Below are 20333 nucleotides of genomic sequence, written 5' to 3'. Positions count from 1 at the left end.
CATGTATAATAAACACCAGAACTCATAGCAGGATGGCATAGAGATTGTTTCATGTATATTAAACACCAGAACTCATAGCAAGATGGCACAGAGATTATTTCAAATATAATAAACACCAGAATTTATAGCAGGATGGCATAGAACTCATAGAAGGAGCGCACAGAGATTATTTTATGCATAAACACTCCATAACTCATAGCAGGATGGCACCGAAATTATTTCATGTATAATAAACACCAGAACTCATAGAAGGATGGCATAGAGATTATTTCATGAATAATAAACACCAGAACTCATAGCAGGATGGCATAGATATTATTTCATGTATAATAAACACCAGAACTCATAGCAGGATGGCATAGAGATTATTTCATGTATATTAAACACCAGAACTCATAGCAGGATGGCATAGAAAATATTTCATGTATAATAAACACCAGAACTCATAGCAGGATGGCATAGAGATTATTTCATGTATAATAAACACCAGAACTCATAGAAGGATGGCACAGAGATTATTTCATGTATAATAAACACCAGAACTCATAGCAGGATGGCATAGAGATTATTTCATGTATAATAAACACCAGAACTCATAGCAGGATGGCACAGAGGTTATTTCATGTATAATAAACACCAAAACTCATAGCAGGATGGCATAGAGATTATTTCATGTATAATAAACACCAGAACTCATAGCAGGATGGCATAGAGATTGTTTCATGTATATTAAACACCAGAACTCATAGCAGGATGGCACAGAGGTTATTTCATGTATAATAAATACCAAAACGCAGGATGGCATAGAGATTATTTCATGCATAAATACCCCATAACTCATAGCAGGATGGCACCGAAATTATTTCATGTATAATAAACACCAGAACTCATAGCAGGATGGCACAGAGATTATTTCATGTATAATAAATACCAAAACTCATAGCAGAATGGCATAGAGATTATTTCATGTATAATAAACACCAGAACTCATAGGAGGATGGCACAGAGATTATTTCATGTATAATAAAAACCAGAACTCATAGGAGGATGGCACAGTGATTATTTCATGTATAATAAACACCAGAACTCATAGCAGGATGGCACAGAGATTATTTCATGTATAATAAACACCAGAACTCATAGGAGGATGGCACAGAGATTATTTCATGTATAATAAAAACCAGAACTCATAGGAGGATGGCACAGAGATTATTTCATGTATAATAAACACCAGAACTCATAGCAGGATGGCACAGAGATTATTTCATGTATAATAAAAACCAGAACTCAGCAGGATGGCACAGTGATTATTTTAAATATAATAAACACCAGAACTCATAGAAGGATGGCACAGAGATTATTTCATGCATAAATACCCCAGAACTCATAGAAGGATGGCACAGAGATTATTTCATGTATAGTAAACACCAGAACTCATAGCAGGATGTCATAGAGATTATTTTGTGTATAATAAAAACCAGAACTCATAGCAGGATGGCACAGATGTTATTTCATGTATAATAAATGCCAAAACTCATAGCAGAATGGCATAGCGATTATTTCATATACAATAAACACCAGAATTCATAGCAGGATGGCACAGTGGTTATTTCATGTATAATAAACACCAGAACTCATAGCAGGATGGCTCATAGATTATTTCATGTATAATAAATACCAGAACTCATAGCAGGATGGCATAGAGATTATTTCATGTATAATAAAAACCCAAACACATAGTGGATGGCACAGAGACTATTTCATGTATAAATCCTCCAGAACTCCTAGCAGGGTGGCTCAGAGATTATTTCATGTATAATTAACACCAGAACTCATAGTAGAATGGCATAATTATTTCATGTATAATAAACACCATAAATCATAGCAGGATGGCACAGAGATTATTTCATGTATAAATACCCCAGAACTCATAGCAGGATGGCACAGAAATTGTTTCTTGTCTGAACTGGAATTGGCTGTTCAACTTTTCAAAGGTACAGGCAGTGATCAGGCATGTGATTGGTAGTTTGATTCTGTATGACAGATTTTTATTTTTAAATAAAACATTGCACAGTTAGTGCGCCCCAAAATAATTAGGTCCTGGGCAGATACCTATTTTCCCTGTTGTTAAAGTGGCCTTGAGTATCCGCACAGGGAACCAGTACCATTATTATACAGCACTTACCTTAATAGGATAATGGAAGTCTGGGTTGTTGCCAACATCGGTGCCCTCTTATTCCCTCATTAGTGTCATGCTGCCCAGTCATGTTCATTATTCTTACAAGGAGCCGGAGCCTGGCAGCACTGGGTATGGTCTCAGCAGTTGGCGCTGGAATGAGAAAGCGTGCTTAGCAACAAGTGTGGCAACTCTGGCTAAAGGACATCGTCCGGCATGTGTATTGCACTGCCACCACCTGACCATCTGAGATATGACAAGCTTTGCCATCAGCAGTGATTATTATTATATGGACTCTGCCACACAGCGGTCACTCTCCAATGTACCAGCAAGCACCACAGCTTTGAGTTCCTCAGGCCCCTTCACAGCACATACCTCCATCATTGGTCTCTATACTGTGTCTTTAAATAAAGAGCTTGTGGCCCGGCAGTGAGAAAAGGGTTAATACCTCCTATTAATTCATAAACCTAATTTTGTTAATAATTGCCAAATGAAATGTGCAGCACGCAGGGAGTTATTTACAAAGGTCTCCTGCCAGGGAAACTGGGGCACAAGCAACTTCTAAAATTCTACTGCATTTATCAAAGAGATCGGCAGTCTCTCTCTATTTCCCTTCCTCCTTCTCTCTCTAACTCTCTGAGGGGTACATACAGAATTAAGAGCCACAGATGGACCCTGTCCAGACAGAGGGGAAGGTGAGGGGTATATACAGAATAAGGCACCATAGATGGACCCTACCAGACAGAGGGGAAGGTGAGGGGTATATACAGAATAAGACACCATAGATGGAACCTGCCCAGACAGAGGGGAAGGTGAGGGTATATACAGAATATGGCACCATAGATGGACCCTACCAGACAGAGGGGAAAGATGAGGGGTATATACAGAATAAGGAACCATAGATAGATCCTACCAGACAGAGGGGAAGGTGAGGGGTATATACAGAATAAGACACCACAGATGGAACCTGCCCAGACAGAGGGGAAGTTGAGGGGTATATACAGAATGAGGAACCACAGATGGAACCTGCCCAGACAGAAGGACAGACGAGGGGTCCATACAGAATGGGTACTGCTTTGGCTAAACTTGCAGGTTTCTGTGTAGTCATAAGTGGCCTGACAGTCATGGGTTAACCTCATGGACACTTACACCCCTACCCCCATGGTCCAGGGTTAAAACTCTCTATAAAGTTGGAATATTAAATGAAATCAAAGGAATCTGTCCCTGAAGAGCTTACAATCTCCAGTCCCTATCACACTCGTACAAGGTGGTGGTGTGGGTAAATGCCCTCGGCTCCTTTGTCAGTTGGCAGAGAGCAATTTTGCACCTTGCTGCTTTGCCCTTAAATTATTCATCAGCTGATCCCTTTATGAATGGGGCCGAGGTGTTGGCAAGTAACTCAGGGTTGGAGGGAAACCCGAGAGCTGACCGGGGGGAGAGGCTGGACTGGCCCCCACCCATATGACAGCTTGCAAACAGGGCTACTCTCCCTCTGGGAACTGCCGGGGGCCGTCACTCTGAGCTGACCGCTTGCAATCTGCTGGGAGACAGGAGGGAGGGGTCGGACTAAACTTCTGCTGCTTTACAAATTTCTCTCACTTCCACCCCCGACTCCGTTTCTCCTTTAATCTGGAAAGTGCGCGGACCCCTGTTACTGCCAATGGGAAATGCCGACCAGTTCCATGAAGAATCAGAACCAAGAGCCGGGGCTTTAGCTAAAACATAATGGGCCCCACAGCAAAATCCCTTTAGGGCCCCTAACATTTGGGGGAAAAGACATTTATAGTGAAACCAGTGTGTCGTGCTACAAACATGTGATCCCATTGTACCTTGTGTGGCCCAGATTACTCTGAGCGATCTGATTGGATATTGTTTATTCATAAGTGAAAATCCTGCCAATGACATTGATCAAACACTTTGGGAAATCAGGCACCAACCCTGGGAGTGACTGGGGCTTGTTGTACTCACATCAGTGGTGTAACTAGATGTTACTGGGCCCCACAGCAAATACATTTTAGGGCCCACTAACATGTCCAGAGATTGTCCTGCTTTACCAATATATGTTGATTATTTGGGACTCCAGGGCCCCCTCTGCAGCCGCAGGGTCTGCTTCCTCTGTAGTTACGCCCCTGACTCACATTGATCTTCTTCTGGATCCCCAGATGTTGTTGAACTACAGCACCCAGCACCCCCCCAACACATAAGGGCAGTTTTATTATGTATTGCATGTCCGGGTGTTCAATATTTCAGGTTTAGTGCCCACCGCAGCAACATGGGGGCCCTGGAGCCAAAACTAGGCACAAATCCAATTGGGGGGGTGGTATGGGAAGCAGGTGGGTGATTGGGTGGTCAGGAAGGACAGCAGGCCAATGAGTAAATCAAGGGCTGGAATTAGGGGTACAGTGCCTAGGATGCACTAAGGAGGGGTACAGTTCTGATGAAACATAAGTAAGTGAGTGTCAGCAGACGGTGGGCAGGCAAGATGGGTGCATGGCCTTGGTGCAAATTCTACTTGGCATTATGGATGGGCAAATTTTTCCGCCTTGTTTCGCCATGAAAATGACACCTATAGACTTGTATGGCGTCGTGCGTCAAAAAAAAAAAAAGACGCGCATCAAAAAAAAATTTGACGGCCATGGACATTAATGGGCGTCGGCGACATTTTGCCGGGGGCGAATTTTTGGCGAAACTAAACGGGTCAAATTCTGGGAGTGCTATTTCCAGACAGGCAGCAGCTTGCATGCCAAATCCAGATTGCAAAGCTGTCATGTCTGCATGGTGGTAAACTACAATTCCCAGCATCCCCAGGGGTCAATACAGATTGCTATAGGCATTGTTTAGACTATTATATATGAATGATCAATCAATCACAGACATGTAGGACCTACCTTGGTGCATTGCAGACGACAGATGCTGGCAGGGGCACCCCCCAATTCCTACCCCTTGTTCTTCAGCACAAAGCACATTCCACCACTTGTAGCCATTGTTCCCACATCAGAATTTATTGATCCAGTTGTGAGTGAGAATTCTCAGCAGGCGACAGAAGCAAAAGCCTCACGTTCTGGTGATGTAGCTGCGAGGGATTAAAGAAAGCAACACTAAAGTGAAGAATGGACATGGGATTTTAAATAGCCACAGACAGACAGACAGACATCCTTCACCTCTGCCGGGCCATGTGCAGGTTTAGTTACCCTTTAATAGACCAGGTGATGGGTGAAGTTTGCCTTTTATGGTGCGGCCAGGAATCAATAGATCATAAAACAATCACTGATTTCATCAAAATAAAGAATAAATGGGAAAGAGCTGATTGACTCAACAACATTACTGGTACATATAATAAGGGTCAGCGCAGTCAAGTGCAAAGTGCAAACTTGTTTTTCCCCCACAATCAAAAATAATGCAACTGTGCTCGCAATTCATGGCAGATCAAATGCAACGGACACATTCCTTATAAACTGAAGTTCACTGTGGCTGTTGATGCGGGACACTGGGGGAGCTGGTGACTGGGGGCACTGGTGAACTGTTAGTATGATGTACAGAGGGATATTCTGAGACTATTTGCAATTGGTTTTCATTTTTTATTATGTGTGGTTTTTGACTTATTTAACTTTTTATTCAGCAGCTCTCCAGTTTGTAATTTCAGCAATCTGGTTGCTAGGGTTCAAATTCCCCTAGCAACCATGCATTGGTGTAAATAAGAGACTGGAATATGAATAGGAGAGGCCTGAATAGAAAGATGAGGAATAAAAAGTAGCAATAATCATAAATGTGTAGTCTTACAGAGCATTTGTTTTTAGATGGGGTCAGTGATCCCCTTTTGAAAGCTGGAAAGAGCCATAAGAAGAAGGCAAGTACTGAAAGAACTAAAATCAATGAAGACCAATTGGAAAGTAGCTTAGACTTGGCCATTCTATAATATACCAAAGTTAACTGAAAGATGAACCACCCATTTAACAGACAGGGTTTTACACACAACTGACTGGAGAGCAATTTATAAAAACACAACTGCGCTTGGGGGTCATAATGGCCCCTATGTGTCTTTGTGTGTAAATAAAGGACAAGTGTCACTATAGGGACAGGCAAATGTGCCATTCATTTAGCTGTGTTTGCTGGAAATTCCCTAAATAACCCAGGTATCGACTCCTTGTTTCAACCAAATATTTGTGTTTGTGTGTAATATCATTATTGCCACTGAGACACGCACATACACACCTCTCCCTAGTATTTGGGGGTATCATACACAGGAGGCTAACTTGGACTCAGGAGATAGATAGATAGATAGATAGATAGATAGATAGATAGATAGATAGATAGATAGATAGATAGATAGATAGATGATAGATAGATAGATAGATAGATAGATAGATAGATAGATAGATAGATAGATAGATAGATAGATAGATAGATAGATAGATAGATAGATAGACAGATAGATAGAGATAAATAGATAGAGACAGACAGACAGATAGATAGATATTCGTTAAATACAGAGATAAATATTAGACAGATAGATATTCGTTAAATACAGAGATAAATATTAGACAGACAGAGTGAGGGAGTGAGAGAGAGAGAGAGAGATGGATAGATATTCGTTAAATACAGAGATAAATATTAGATAGAGAGAGAGATAGACAGATAAATAAATAGATAGACACACAGATAGATATAAATAGTTATAGACGGACAGATGATAGAGATAGATAAATAGAGGTATATTATATTATTTATTTTTAAATAATCAATTTTTATCTACATGTCTGTCTGGAGCCAGTTATAAATTGCTGATGGACACACACATACACACACACACAAATATATATATACACACATATACACACACACATATACATATATACATATATATATATACACACACACACACACATATACACACAGACACAGTGCTCATCGATGCAGAGAAATATTTCTATAATATTATTAATAAAATAGTGAGATTAAATTGCCTAGAATTTGGCCAAGGGAAGTATTGTGGTGGGTTGACTACTGGGGACACTTATTAGAGGGGGTGGGAGGACAGGGGGTGCTGCTGGGGGACAAGGGGTGCTGCTGGGGGACAAGGGGTGCTACTGGGGGACAGGGGTGCTGCTGGGGGATATAGGGTGCTGCTGGGGCGCAGGAGGAGCGCAAACAAACTGGAATGACGTATAAAAGCCGGGGCAGGGCGCTGCTGTAATTAATTCACTGTCTCTTTTAATGAAACTAAAAGGATCTCAGGTTCCATGTGGCGGTGACATCAGCCAAAGCATCGGGGCTCGGGCAGCCAATGGGAGCAGAGCGTGAGCTGACAGTCAGTGTCGGCACATTAAGAGGCAAAGTGACAGAAGTTGTAGAGAGGGAAGGGGACGAGTCAGCGGCAGATCTGAGATCTTTCCTCCCCAGTCCGGGTGTGAGTGAGAGGACAGGGCTCTCGGGTGAAGGAAGGAACAGAGTCTGGATCATTTGGGGGAAGAGACAGAAGTGCTGCAGCCTCAGTCATTAGCGGCCGGTGCGACTCTGCCGCAAGTACTGGAGGAATCCGAGGATGTGTCGCTCTCCGAGGTGCTGAAATCGCTTCTCCTCATGGGACAGAGCCTGACCCCTCGCCCGGCTGATCTGAGCCTCAGTCGCTGATCTGCAGCCAAACAATCGCCGCGACTTCTCCAACACTCATCGATTTCACCATCATAGGACTGTGTTGTAAAAGTGCTGATATTCGATTTCTACACGTGCGTCAGACGAGCAAAGGAGAAAAAACAGCCCAAATAAACGCGACTGCCAGGGGAAAGTTTGGGGATTTCCTCGGATGGGGACCAGGTGGCAGTTGCCCAGATCTCTGTAAGCGACTGAAGCTCCTCCACGTTCGGGGTCGGGGGATCAATGCCATTGTATTAGAGTCGGACAAGGCTTTGCCATGGAAGGGGCCAACGGATTTGGGATTGACACGATTCTGTCTCACAGAGCGGGGAGCCCAGGGCTGATTCAGGGGGACACACTGATGGGGGAGAGCAGGTCACCCCTGGAACTGAGTCCCAGCTCTGAAGTCAGCAGCGTCTGCTCTTCTTCTCCTCCTTCCCCGGCCAGGGGCTGCTTAGAGGGGGTCGCCGGCAGACAAGGGGTCAACCTGTCCTTGGAATCCCATCTCCAGCCTGGAGTCCAGATCTCCGCTGCCTCCCAGTCCAGAACAGTGACATCTTCCTTCTTGATCAGGGACATTCTGGCTGACTGCAAGCCCCTAGCTACTTGTGCCCCCTACTCCAGCAACGGGCTACCAGCCCACGACTTGGCCCACTGCTTGGCCAGCAAAGCCACCGACGACTTCAGGGACAAACTGGACAAGAGCAGCAGCTCCACCTCTTCAGAATCCGAATATAAAGGTAAAGGTGAGTTCCAAGATGGGGCTTCTCCATCTGCACATAATGACCTAATACACATAATGACCTAATAATAACACATAATAATCTATTACACATAATAATCTATTACACATAATAATATAATACACATAATAATATAATACACATAATGACCTAACAATCTTACACATAATAATATAATACACATACTAGTATAATACATATAATAATATAATACACATAATAATATAATACACATAATAATATAATACACATAATACACATAATAATCTAATACAGGGTAACCCAAATGCTCCTTCTATACATTAAGGGCTCAGGCAAGAAACGAATTTCTTTATTTGCATCTGTCTTTCTTGTCTCTGCTCTTTCTGAGATTTCTGAAAATATTTTTATTTATACTTCTTTACATCTAAATTCGCAGTAAATATTCTAACATTTTATAGTGTCATTAGTTTTCTCCTAAACTGTTTCGTGTTTTTAGGAAACAATATTTTAACCAGGACAAATGTTTATGTTTAGCTCCCCCCAAGCTGCAGTAACAAACCTATTACATTATAGGAGGCTTAATAAATAAATAAAGGATGAAAATACGAATTAATTAAAACGTATACTGCCAACCCAAATTCATATATATATATATATATATATATATATATATATATATATATATATATATATATATATATATATATATATATATATATATATATATATATATATATATATATATATATATATATATATATATATATATATATAGAGGCGGGGTAGTTAGTGAGGAATTTTACTAAAAAAATTGATTTTTATAAATATGCTCCCAAAAAATGTAATATAAAAATTAGATGTAGGTGGATCTTTAGTATAGGGAGACTCGATACAATTTCATAGGATAAAACAAAATAACAAAATGTACTCAAAATTAAACAAATAATAAAAAAACTAAAATACAGAAACCTTCTAGAATAAAGAGCAGGACAAATAATGAGCAGGGATCCCAGAGACCCCCGTAGAGGCCTCATTATCTGATACAAATATTAGGAATAAATATGTAGCGAATTAACATAAAGGATTTCTAAATTAGTCATACAAGTCGGATCTTACTATTACTATGCAATTAGGAGAAGCACAGGGCAGCTAGCACATAGAGGATAGAGAGATAGATAGATAGATAGATAGATAGATAGATAGATAGATAGATAGATAGATAGATAGATAGCGATATATATATATATATATATATAAAGAGAGAGAGAGAGAGAGAGAGAGAGAGAGAGAGAGAGAGAAAGAAAGAAAAAGAAAGAAAAAGAAAGAAAGACAAAGATGAGATGGATAAATAGAGATAGATTATATATATATATATATATATATATATATATATATATATATATATATATATATATATATATATATATATATATATATATATATAAAGTGTCTCTTTTTGCCAAATTCAGATAAGTTCTCTTTAATCCAATTGTTCCTTAAAGTTGTATAATGATAGTGCTGGGTTAATTTGTTTAGTTCAGTATATGATATAAGCCACACACCCATGCACCAGACTGATTTTAATTGCAACACATGGATGAGCTGCATTTTTTGTTTTTGTATATATATATATATATATATATATATATATATATATATATAGAGAGAGAGAGAGAGAGAGAGAGAGAGAGAGGGAGAGAGAGATAGAGAGAGAAAAAGAAAGAAAGAGAGAAAGAGAGAAGAGAGAAAGAAAGAAAGAAAGAAAGAAAGAAAGAAAGAAAGAAAGAAAGAAAGAAAGAAAGAAAGAAAGAAAAAGATGAGATGGATAAATAGAGATAGATAGATGAATAGATAGATAGATAGATATAGACAAAAAGAAAGAGAAAGAAAGAAAGAAAGAAATGAGATGGATACACTATATATATATATATATATATATATATATATATATATATATATATATATATATATATATATATATATATATATATATATATAACCAAAGGAATGGTGCACTCCGTAGACAAAATTAATACCTGGGTGCCAGCATGGGAAATAAGCAGTGAAAAAGGATTGCGGCACTCTCAGGGTTTTAGTGAAAAAACAAAAAATGTTTTATTATTAAGCCTCAACGTTTCGATCCCCCACAGGGATCTTCGTCAGGAGCAAAAACAAACATCCCATATAGACAGAGAGAGAGAGAGATGGAGAGACAGATTTTTAAATTCTGAAAAATACAGTTGGTTCAGGGGAAAACTGGGAAAAAAGGAGGAGAGGCAGAATTTTATAAACAATTTATTTATAAAAATACCAAAAAAAACTCCCAAATACCACATTAAAAAAAAAAACAATTACCGAGCTGATGGCAACTGCTCAAACTATAAACTTAATCGCGAATTAATAATCTATCAGACTGCGAATTTATTTTAAAATGTAGCTGGGAGCAGCCAGTCCTTTTGCAATGCGAGAATAGGCAATAATTATATCCATTTTATTAATATAATCTGCGAGTATATACGTATGTGAAAGAAATATTCCAGCCCTAATGTTTAAGATGAATATTACATGACTGAGATACTAAATAGATTCACCCAATTAATATTACATGACATTCTGCAGCTGAATAGAATTGATAAAAAATAGTCAAGAAAAAATAAATCCTCGCGAATAAAAGTTTCCAATGAAAGACATTTCGTTCTGTCAGAAGGAATAATAATTGAATGTGGCCGGTGCTGGGTATTTATTGAGATATAGGAAGCGAAGCTGACAGTTCAGTACATAGTGTTTGTACATGAGACATAAAGAGATCGTTATAATCACAGCTCATTGTACATAGCGGCTAATGTGTTTTGTATGGGACTTGTGTACTGTCTGTTTACACCCCCCCACACACACACATACACACACATATATATATATATAATATCAAAACAGGGGGTTGTGGGAGCACTCTAAAGGCTTTAAAGTATATATATATATATATATATATATATATATATATATATATATATATATATATATATATATATATATATATATATATATATACACACACACACACACGTTCTGGGCTACAATCTCACGCACTATGTACATTATTTAATTAGATGTATATTTATTTATTTATTTATTTAATATTATATATATATATATTATATATATAATATTATATATTAAATAAGGGCTGATCCCCAGAAACCTGCATTAGTGTAACTTTTTCTTTTTTCAGGCAGGCTTGGGTGGCCTGGAATATTGGGTGGCCCGGGAAACTGGGTGGCTTCCCTGAAGTCTCTCAGTAAATAGGGGTGCATTTAGGTTCGGAAGCCCCTGGAAAAGGCAGAAGAGGGGGGCAGTGGCAGTGATCAGTGCTTTGCCCCAATCTCACTCTCTGCTTGGTTATGTTCTGCATTTCAGTATGAAAGCCTCGGCTCCCTGGTGGCTCAATTAAGCGGATTATTGTCTTTCTACGGAGGGGAATCAACTTTTCTCCTGTCACTTGTAAAACCTGATAGAAGGGAATGGGCCAGTGAGCTAACAGCACAATGCAGCCAATCTCATCATCTCATACCAGACACTGCTCCTCCCTACCAGCTCCCTCTCTCTCTATATACATGGGTCGTTTAGTACAGTATATATATTGCTCCTATCTCAAACATATTGTATATTGTTATACTGTACCCATGAATGTGTGTGTATGTATATATATATATATATATATATATATATATATATATATATATATATATATATATATATATATATATATATATACATACATACATACACACACATATTCATGAGCACAGTATAACAATATGTTTGGGATAGGAGCAATATATAGATAAAATAGAACTAGAATATATAAAATATACAACTGACAGTGGCTATATTCTAGGCATAGAAGCGATTGCGAGCTCTTGGGTACACGATGTACTGTTACACTTCTATACTTGCCCCCTACTAATCAGTACTAAGGAATATTATATTTTTTTCCTGAGTTATGATTCTTCGGCTTCCCACTATTCATCTGCAGATGCCGCCTAATAATTGCACCAAATAATGCCACATAATAACTCCACTAATCAGTAAGGGGATATAAGGGGGCAGGCTCTATATCAGGTTGTTAAAGGAGTTATACGATCCATTGGGACAGTATGAACTGTATTACACACCGTTCGTTCTAAATAGAGTGAAAATAGGACATTAGAGTGTCAGCTCTTTGGCACTACTGGGTACACAATTCAGTCTTACTAGCACGGACACATTACCCTTATCTGCCCATTTTCTGACAGAGATAAATACTTAATAAATTACTTTTTTTTTGCTCGAATTTTACTTGTGTCCAGCAACTGCTGCCCAACGAACTCTAATACATTTATCTGAAATATTATATCCCGACACACAACAACACACACACATCGTATCTCTTTATATATACACATAATACATGTACATTTCACTGGGTGGATGTAACCTGAAAGTAGTGACATTTAGGCAAAAGAAATTGGTAGTAAATGAGTATTTAGGAGGAAATTGTTTTAGGAAAATATGTTTGATTTATTTCTTTAAACAAATATATTACGTTCTGATGGAAATTAAATAGTATTTATATTTGTAAGAGAAATAGAACGATTTTATTGGTATGTAGGAAACGGTGATTGGGGTCATTTAGGCAACGTTTCTGCCCCAGGAGAGATCTTCCTCACTGTTTGAATAAATAGAAAAGTAGGGATTGGGGTGTCAGATAGTGATCTGTGTATCTCCTGTTTGCAGTGAAAGAAGAGGGGGATCGGGAGATCTCCAGTTCCAGGGACAGCCCCCCAGTAAGGCTGAAGAAGCCCCGGAAAGCCCGCACCGCATTCACAGACCATCAGTTGGCGCAGCTGGAGAGGAGCTTTGAGCGGCAGAAGTACCTGAGTGTGCAGGACAGGATGGAGCTGGCAGCCTCTCTCAACCTCACCGACACCCAAGTCAAGACCTGGTACCAGAACAGAAGGTAAATGACCTCTCTATAAAATCTCTGCACTGCTGAGAGATACAATAAAATGTCTGTACTGCCCATGACCTGCCAGCTGAGAGATAGAGACCAGGGCATCGCATACCCCAGGCAGGAAGGTTGGTCCCCAAACAGCCTCTAAGTATATTGCACCCTGGGCATCTAATAAACCTGTAGGGGCTCCCAGTTACAATAAGATAATGTTCCCCCCATAGCTGAGGCTATAGTATACAACAAATAACCACAAAAGGAAAGTTAACCCCACTGGGCACAGGGAGGACGAAATTTCTTAGAAATTAGAGAAACCAGTGGAGCCCAGAGATGCGTAAAAGTCCAAAGATGCGTAAAAGTCTCTCCAACTACCCAAACACCTAATTCATGCCAGTGTCCCAAAAACCCAGAGCTGCCCAGTGGACTAGAAGTCATATATATATATATATATATATCCCATGACTGATATCAGTACAGCATGAATTAGGACTCCAATAACCATTAATCATGAACAGCCAGACAGTTCGCACCCAATGGTCCAGAATTCCGAAGCAGTTATTGTTATTAGTCACTAATGAACCAAATGGTTTCGGGGTAACAACTTCATTCCTTTAGCCCCAGCTGGTCATCTATATCCATACAGCCTCGGAACACAGGGTATATTGGGCAGTAACATGGAGGAGTATATTGGGCAATAACATTATATTGGGCAGTAACATGGAGGGGTATATTGGGCAGTAACATAGAGGGGTATATTGGGCAGTAACATGGAGGGGTATATTGGGCAGTAACATGCCCAAAAGAAATCAGTAACATGTAGAAAGATACCAGATTGAGAGTGAATGGAGGGATGAGACACTTACAGAGTTAGTGTTAGAGTAAGACTAATGGAATGGTGACCTATGTATTGAGGGGTAAATGAGTAGTGTAAGAAGAAGTGGAAATTAGGGAAGATTATTACATGGAGGTAGAAAGGGAGAAATGGGGGAGTTCTACAAACCTCCATTTTTTAAATTAAAAACAACCCAAAAATCGAACTCAGCTCTGCTCAGCCCCCAGAATGTTACCCCCAATAGAATATTGGGAAGCATGTCCAAATGAATGGACTAAAGCTTTCCCATCAGTACACTGGTAGGATTATTGGGGATGTACCCTCTCTCTAAAGTACAGGGCAATGGTGCTTGGCAAAATACTCTACAACTATCAACATATCATTCTCACTTTACTGTCACATTTAACTTTTAACCCTTTCTTGTAGCATCGCCAGGATACAAAAATATATATTTGCCATTTAAATAGGAAAACCTCGTTTACCAGGTGTCCTGGCATTCTACTATTTGGTAGTTGCAGCTACAAAACAAACAAAAATAAAATTCAAACAAAATGAAAAATAAATTAGAAATGACTTTCTACTTGACTCATAACTGATCAATTGAAAAGAAAAATATCTATTACTTCCTATCAGCCGCCTAAAGTTTTCTACTAAACGAATTCCTTATCCAATTATTTATAAACGAAATACAAAACAATAAAACAAGTCCATTTTCTCTGCCGTTTCTTATATATTTAATTTAAAGTACTGAACCCCCCAACCCAAAAGAAATACTGTAAATAAACACAATAGTCAAACACATTGGCTAATTAATAATACATTTCAATTACGGCTTCGGGCATCAATAATTAACAACCCGTTGCAGTAATTACACAATTATTATAATTATGAATTATTTAGACCCGTAAATAGGACAATTTCTTAGGATAAATAGATGGATCCGAGCTGGAAAACTCGGTAGCAAATTAAATTGATTTATTATAGAGCAGGTACAATAGATTCTGACATCCCCAGCAAGGTGTATCCTAAGGGGATCGACTGCCTTAGAAAAAGAGAATATTATTAGACATTCACTCGTGTTTTACACTTCTTTATTTTTACCTTGATCTATTTAAATATAATCCTCTATCCACTTCATCATTTTTAACTCTTCGCTAAATCGGTTTCTTGACACGAAAATTTTAATTATCATCAAACGAATACAGAAGATATTTTATAGGTTTATCTTTAATTTGAGTAAGATAATGAAGTGATTAAAAAGTCGGAATTCGTTTGAGGATAATTTAAGCAGGTGTCTTGTGTGTGAAATATTACAAGGTAAGAGGTGGAAAATAATATAAATATCACTTTAAAATGAATTCATCTTACGAATTCGGGGATGTCTCATTTCTATGTGTCTGTGGATTCGTTAAATAAGATTTAGTTCCAGCATAAAATTGACATTAAAATTTTGATTTTGGGGTTGTTTTTTTTTACATTGAGGGGAGGTGTTAGCTACATTTTAAAAGCATTTTATCAGTTCATCAATGATTTTTTTCGTGTATTACAACGTTTAATTTAAAATGAATCCCGTTTATCATTCATGTTTCATCCTAATTTAGTTTGAATTAAATGTGTAGATGTAAATTGATAAATCAGATTTCATCGCATTAAAAAAGCGCAGATAAAACATCGGTGCGATCCCTTTATCCAGAGAGACATTGAGATAATCCTATTGATGGGATCAGAAGCGGCAGTCAATGGGGGGAGATAATGATCTTGTGGCTCAGGAAGATAATTCCCCTCAGCCGCATTATCCCAAGGAAAGTCTTTCTAATCGCACGATTTCCCCACACACGAGGTAATGGGCGATCTGTACAGCAAATGCGGCTGCTATTAATGGAAATGTATGGAAATACCGGGATTTAAACGATTCCCTTTCTCCCCTCACTGATCTAATAGAAGTAATGAGGGACAGGGGCTGCTTGGGGTTAGAGGTCCTTCTGCAATAAGAAGCAGAGAGAGAGAATACAGACAGGGGAGAACAGATAAAGAAAGAAATATAACAAGAGAAAGTTGGGTACATGTAGACAAACTGGGAATACAATGCACAATATAATTATATATATATTGGAATTTAGAGAATGTGGAGAATGTGTACAGGGATAATGGGAGAAAGGTGAATATTCAGGGTCACAGAGGACAGACTGGAGAGAGAATATAGAAAACTATAATGCTGCACAGAGGGAGAATAAAGGGAAAGAGAACAAAGAGTTTGGATAGGGAGAGTATACTATAGGGCAATATAAAGTGGACAGAACTGAATTGAGGGAGAAAAAGAAAGGAAGGCGTGAACACTAACTATAATACAGAGAATTGGGTAACAGAATGTATACAGAGAGAAATCAGGCCACAATATTGCTCAAAAAAATTATTATATACTCAAAGGTATTAGATGAATGCCCAGGTGCTATCTAAAAGTTCTCATAGTGACATAATAGTATATAAATACACACACACACAACAGGACTTTGCAAATAAAGTGAAAAGTCAAGGTTTATTAGTCCTAAATCCCCCACATCAAACCCTAATTACATTCCAAAAGCATGTTATATATCCCTTACTCCAAAATCCACAATGGTATTCCCTGTATAACTCAGTCTGCAGCCTTGTGCCTTTATATGGTCACAGAACAACCCCTCAGTGACTTCTTATATCCTTATCATTTACAGTAGGGGGTACATTATCCCTTATAATACATGAGTGATACTCAGAGTTCCCTGTAGAACTCAGCCTTCAGCCTTGTGCCTTTATTTGGTCACAGAACAACCCCTCAGTGACTTCTAATATCCTTATCATTTACAGTAGGGGGTACATTATCCCTTATAATACATGAGTGATACTCAGAGTTCCCTGTATAACTCAGCCTGCAGCCTTGTGCCTTTATATGGTCACAGAACAACCCCTCAGTGACTTCTAATATCCTTATCATTTACAGTAGGGGGTACATTATCCCTTATAATACATGAGTGATACTCAGAGTTCCCTGTATAACTCAGCCTTGTGCCTTGTGCCTTTATATGGTCACAGAACAACCCCTCGGTGACTTCTAATATCCTTATTTACAGTAGGGGTACATTATACCTTATAATACATGAGTGATACTCAGAGTTCCCTGTATAACTCAGCCTTGTGCCTTTATATGGTCACAGAACAACCCCTCGGTGACTTCTAATATCCTTATTTACAGTAGGGGGCATTAGATCACGTATAATAAATTAAAGTCATACACACATCAAAGGATATATCAAAATATATACTTTCAAACAGTGACACCAGTTGTGCAGTATGGCTGTGGAACTGTAAAAACCCCAGTGGTCAAAGAAGAATGCAAAACGTTGTACTTATGGTAACTACTATTAGGGGTAGGTGTGCTACACTCACTTTGCCACCAACAGCATTTGTCATAGTCACAATATTTTCCTATGTTTCCAGTGGGGAGCGATGAGAAATAAAAAAAATAAACCCCATAGACAGATATTAGAAATGACCATGTCTATATCATGTTACTGTGGATCTGAGCTACTCAACCTCTTCAGTTCTACTTCCAGTCCTGCTACTGGTTGGACAGGTCTGTTCCACAGTCTGGTATCACCAATACATATCTACTATACCCACAGGCCTGAGACTGGGATTTAAAATAGGCCCTGGAATTTCAAGTACACAGATCCTCCCATATGGGTGGGAGCAACCAATAAGAACACTTATTTACTAATTTACATGTGCAGCTGCCAAGAGCAACCAATCAGGTCTTTGCTTTCATTTTCTAGCTTGTGGCAGTATGATGAAAGTGAATAGCTGGTTGGAAGCTTGAGTCAGTAGAGATGGCGAGCGGAAAGGCTGATGAACAATCTTTTCTTCTCTTTATAGGACAAAGTGGAAGAGGCAGACGGCTGTTGGACTTGAACTGCTGGCCGAGGCGGGGAATTACTCCGCCCTCCAGAGGATGTTTCCTTCCCCGTATTTCTATCCACAAAGCCTCATGTCCAATTTGGATCCAGGAGCTGCCTTGTATCTCTATCGAGGACCCACTGCACCTCCCCCAGCATTGCAGAGACCTCTGGTCCCCAGGATTCTCATTCATGGACTTCAAGGGGGAAGCGAACCCCCACCAGCACTGCCCCCTCTTACAGGGGTTCTACCCAGGGCAGCGCAACCCCGATGAACAAAGCTTAAGTGCCCTCGACAACGTTTGAAGGTGCCAATAGGATGGACTAGAGCACAACAACCAACACAAAGGTGAACTCAGTACCAGGAAGGACTGTACATAGAGAAGAGCTCGTTGGGAAAGACAAACCCAACAAAGACTTGGTTTTAAAGTGACCTTCTATCCTCTAATAGAGACCATTGGGAAACGTCTCCTGAGAAAACGGAAGAAGATCCTATGTTTCCAACCTACTGCTTATTTCTCAGAAGTAGAAAACAGACATTTGAATGGCATGTGTGGCTACAGAGTAGCATTTGTTGGGCTTTTTCAATTCGTCTCTATTGGAGGTCGGTTACAGTTTATAGACCCAAGAATTGTAGCAATTATTTAAGCATATAATATATACATAAAACAATTTCTAGGGCAGCAAATACATTTTCACCACAAATCTCCCCCTAACTGGCCTTCAGGCTGGGCCCCCTTAGCTCATAACAAGGTTACAGATATATAGAAACATTGGGGTGTCACCCTGCTATAGTTCCAGGGGTACCCAGGGCACAAATAAGCACTCACCCCAAATCTCCCCCTAACTGACCTTCAGACTGGGCCCCCTTAGCTCATAACAAGGTTACAGATATATAGAAACATTGGGGTGTCACCCTGCTATAGTTCCAGGGATACCCAGGGTACAAATAAACACTCACCCCAAATCTCCCCCTAACTGACCTTCAGACTGGGCCCCTTAGGTCATAACAAGGTTACAGATATATAGAAACATTGGAGTAACAGTCACCCTGCTATAGTTCCAGGGGTACCCAGAGTACAAATAAGCACTCACCCCAAATCTCACCCTAACTGACCTTCAGACTGGGCCCCCTTAGCTCATAACAAGGTTACAGATATATAGAAACATTGGGGTGTCACCCTGCTATAGTTCCAGGGATACCCAGGGTACAAATAAACACTCACCCCAAATCTCCCCCTAACTGACCTTCAGACTGGGCCCCTTAGGTCATAACAAGGTTACAGATATATAGAAACATTGGAGTAACAGTCACCCTGCTATAGTTCCAGGGGTACCCAGAGTACAAATAAGCACTCACCCCAAATCTCACCCTAACTGACCTTCAGACTGGGCCCCCTTAGCTCATAACAAGGTTACAGATATATAGAAACATTGGGGTAACAGTCACCCTGCTATAGTTCCAGGGGTACCCAGAGTACAAATAAGCACTCACCCCAAATCTCCCCCTAACTGACCTTCAGGCTGGGCCCCCTTAGCTTATAACAAGGTTACAGATATATAGAAACATTGGGGTAACAGTCACTCTGCTATAGTTCCAGGGGTACCCAGGGTACAAATAAACACTCACCCCAAATCTCCCCCTAACTGACCTTCAGACTGGGCCCCCTTAGCTCATAACAATGTTACAGATATATAGAAACATTGGGGTAACAGTCACCCTGCTATAGTTCCAGGGGTACCCAGAGTACAAATAAGCACTCACCCCAAATCTCCCCCTAACTGACCTTCAGGCTGGGCCCCCTTAGCTTATAACAAGGTTACAGATATATAGAAACATTGGGGTAACAGTCACTCTGCTATAGTTCCAGGGGTACCCAGGGCACAAATAAACACTCACCCCAAATCTCCCCCTAACTGACCTTCAGACTGGGCCCCCTTAGCTAAGAACAAGGTTACAGATATATAGAAACAGAATATATAGGAGATATATACACAAGTCTAAGTTCAATAAAGAAATAGTGCATTTAGTGACCCAACTAATCTATTT

At 39.6% G+C, this 20333-nt stretch overlaps 2 protein-coding genes across 6 annotated transcripts in view; one reads left to right on the top strand and one right to left on the bottom strand.

The window, feature by feature from the left end:
• Positions 1-20333, bottom strand: part of ddx31.L (DEAD-box helicase 31 L homeolog) — a 108198-nt gene that overhangs the window by 35918 nt on the left and 51947 nt on the right. For all 4 annotated transcript variants that reach the window (XM_041572103.1, XM_041572099.1, XM_041572100.1 and 1 more), the window contains 2 exons: positions 5065-5249; positions 2186-2329 (listed from right to left, as the gene is read on the bottom strand). Coding sequence is in view for 3 of the 4 variants with exons in the window: in XM_041572099.1 (XP_041428033.1) it covers positions 5206-5249 (44 nt within the window). In the remaining variant the exon portion in view is untranslated. The remainder of the gene's footprint in view (positions 1-2185; positions 2330-5064; positions 5250-20333) is intronic.
• barhl1.L (BarH like homeobox 1 L homeolog) lies at positions 7398-19057 on the top strand. Of its 2 annotated transcripts, none has more exons than XM_018229544.2 (3): positions 7398-8556; positions 13309-13531; positions 18264-19057. In XM_018229544.2, the coding sequence occupies exons 1-3, from the start codon at positions 8088-8090 to the stop codon at positions 18556-18558; spliced, it is 987 nt and encodes a 328-aa protein (XP_018085033.1). In that variant the 5' UTR covers positions 7398-8087; the 3' UTR covers positions 18559-19057. The 2 variants fall into 2 exon arrangements, with proteins under 2 accessions (XP_018085033.1, XP_018085034.1); XM_018229545.2 differs by having other exon boundaries at positions 7399-8550.

This window comes from Xenopus laevis, chromosome 8L, assembly GCF_017654675.1.
Source record: "Xenopus laevis strain J_2021 chromosome 8L, Xenopus_laevis_v10.1, whole genome shotgun sequence".
In the NCBI taxonomy this organism is placed as follows: domain Eukaryota; kingdom Metazoa; phylum Chordata; class Amphibia; order Anura; family Pipidae; genus Xenopus; species Xenopus laevis.
This window is presented reverse-complemented; position numbering and strand designations above follow the sequence as displayed.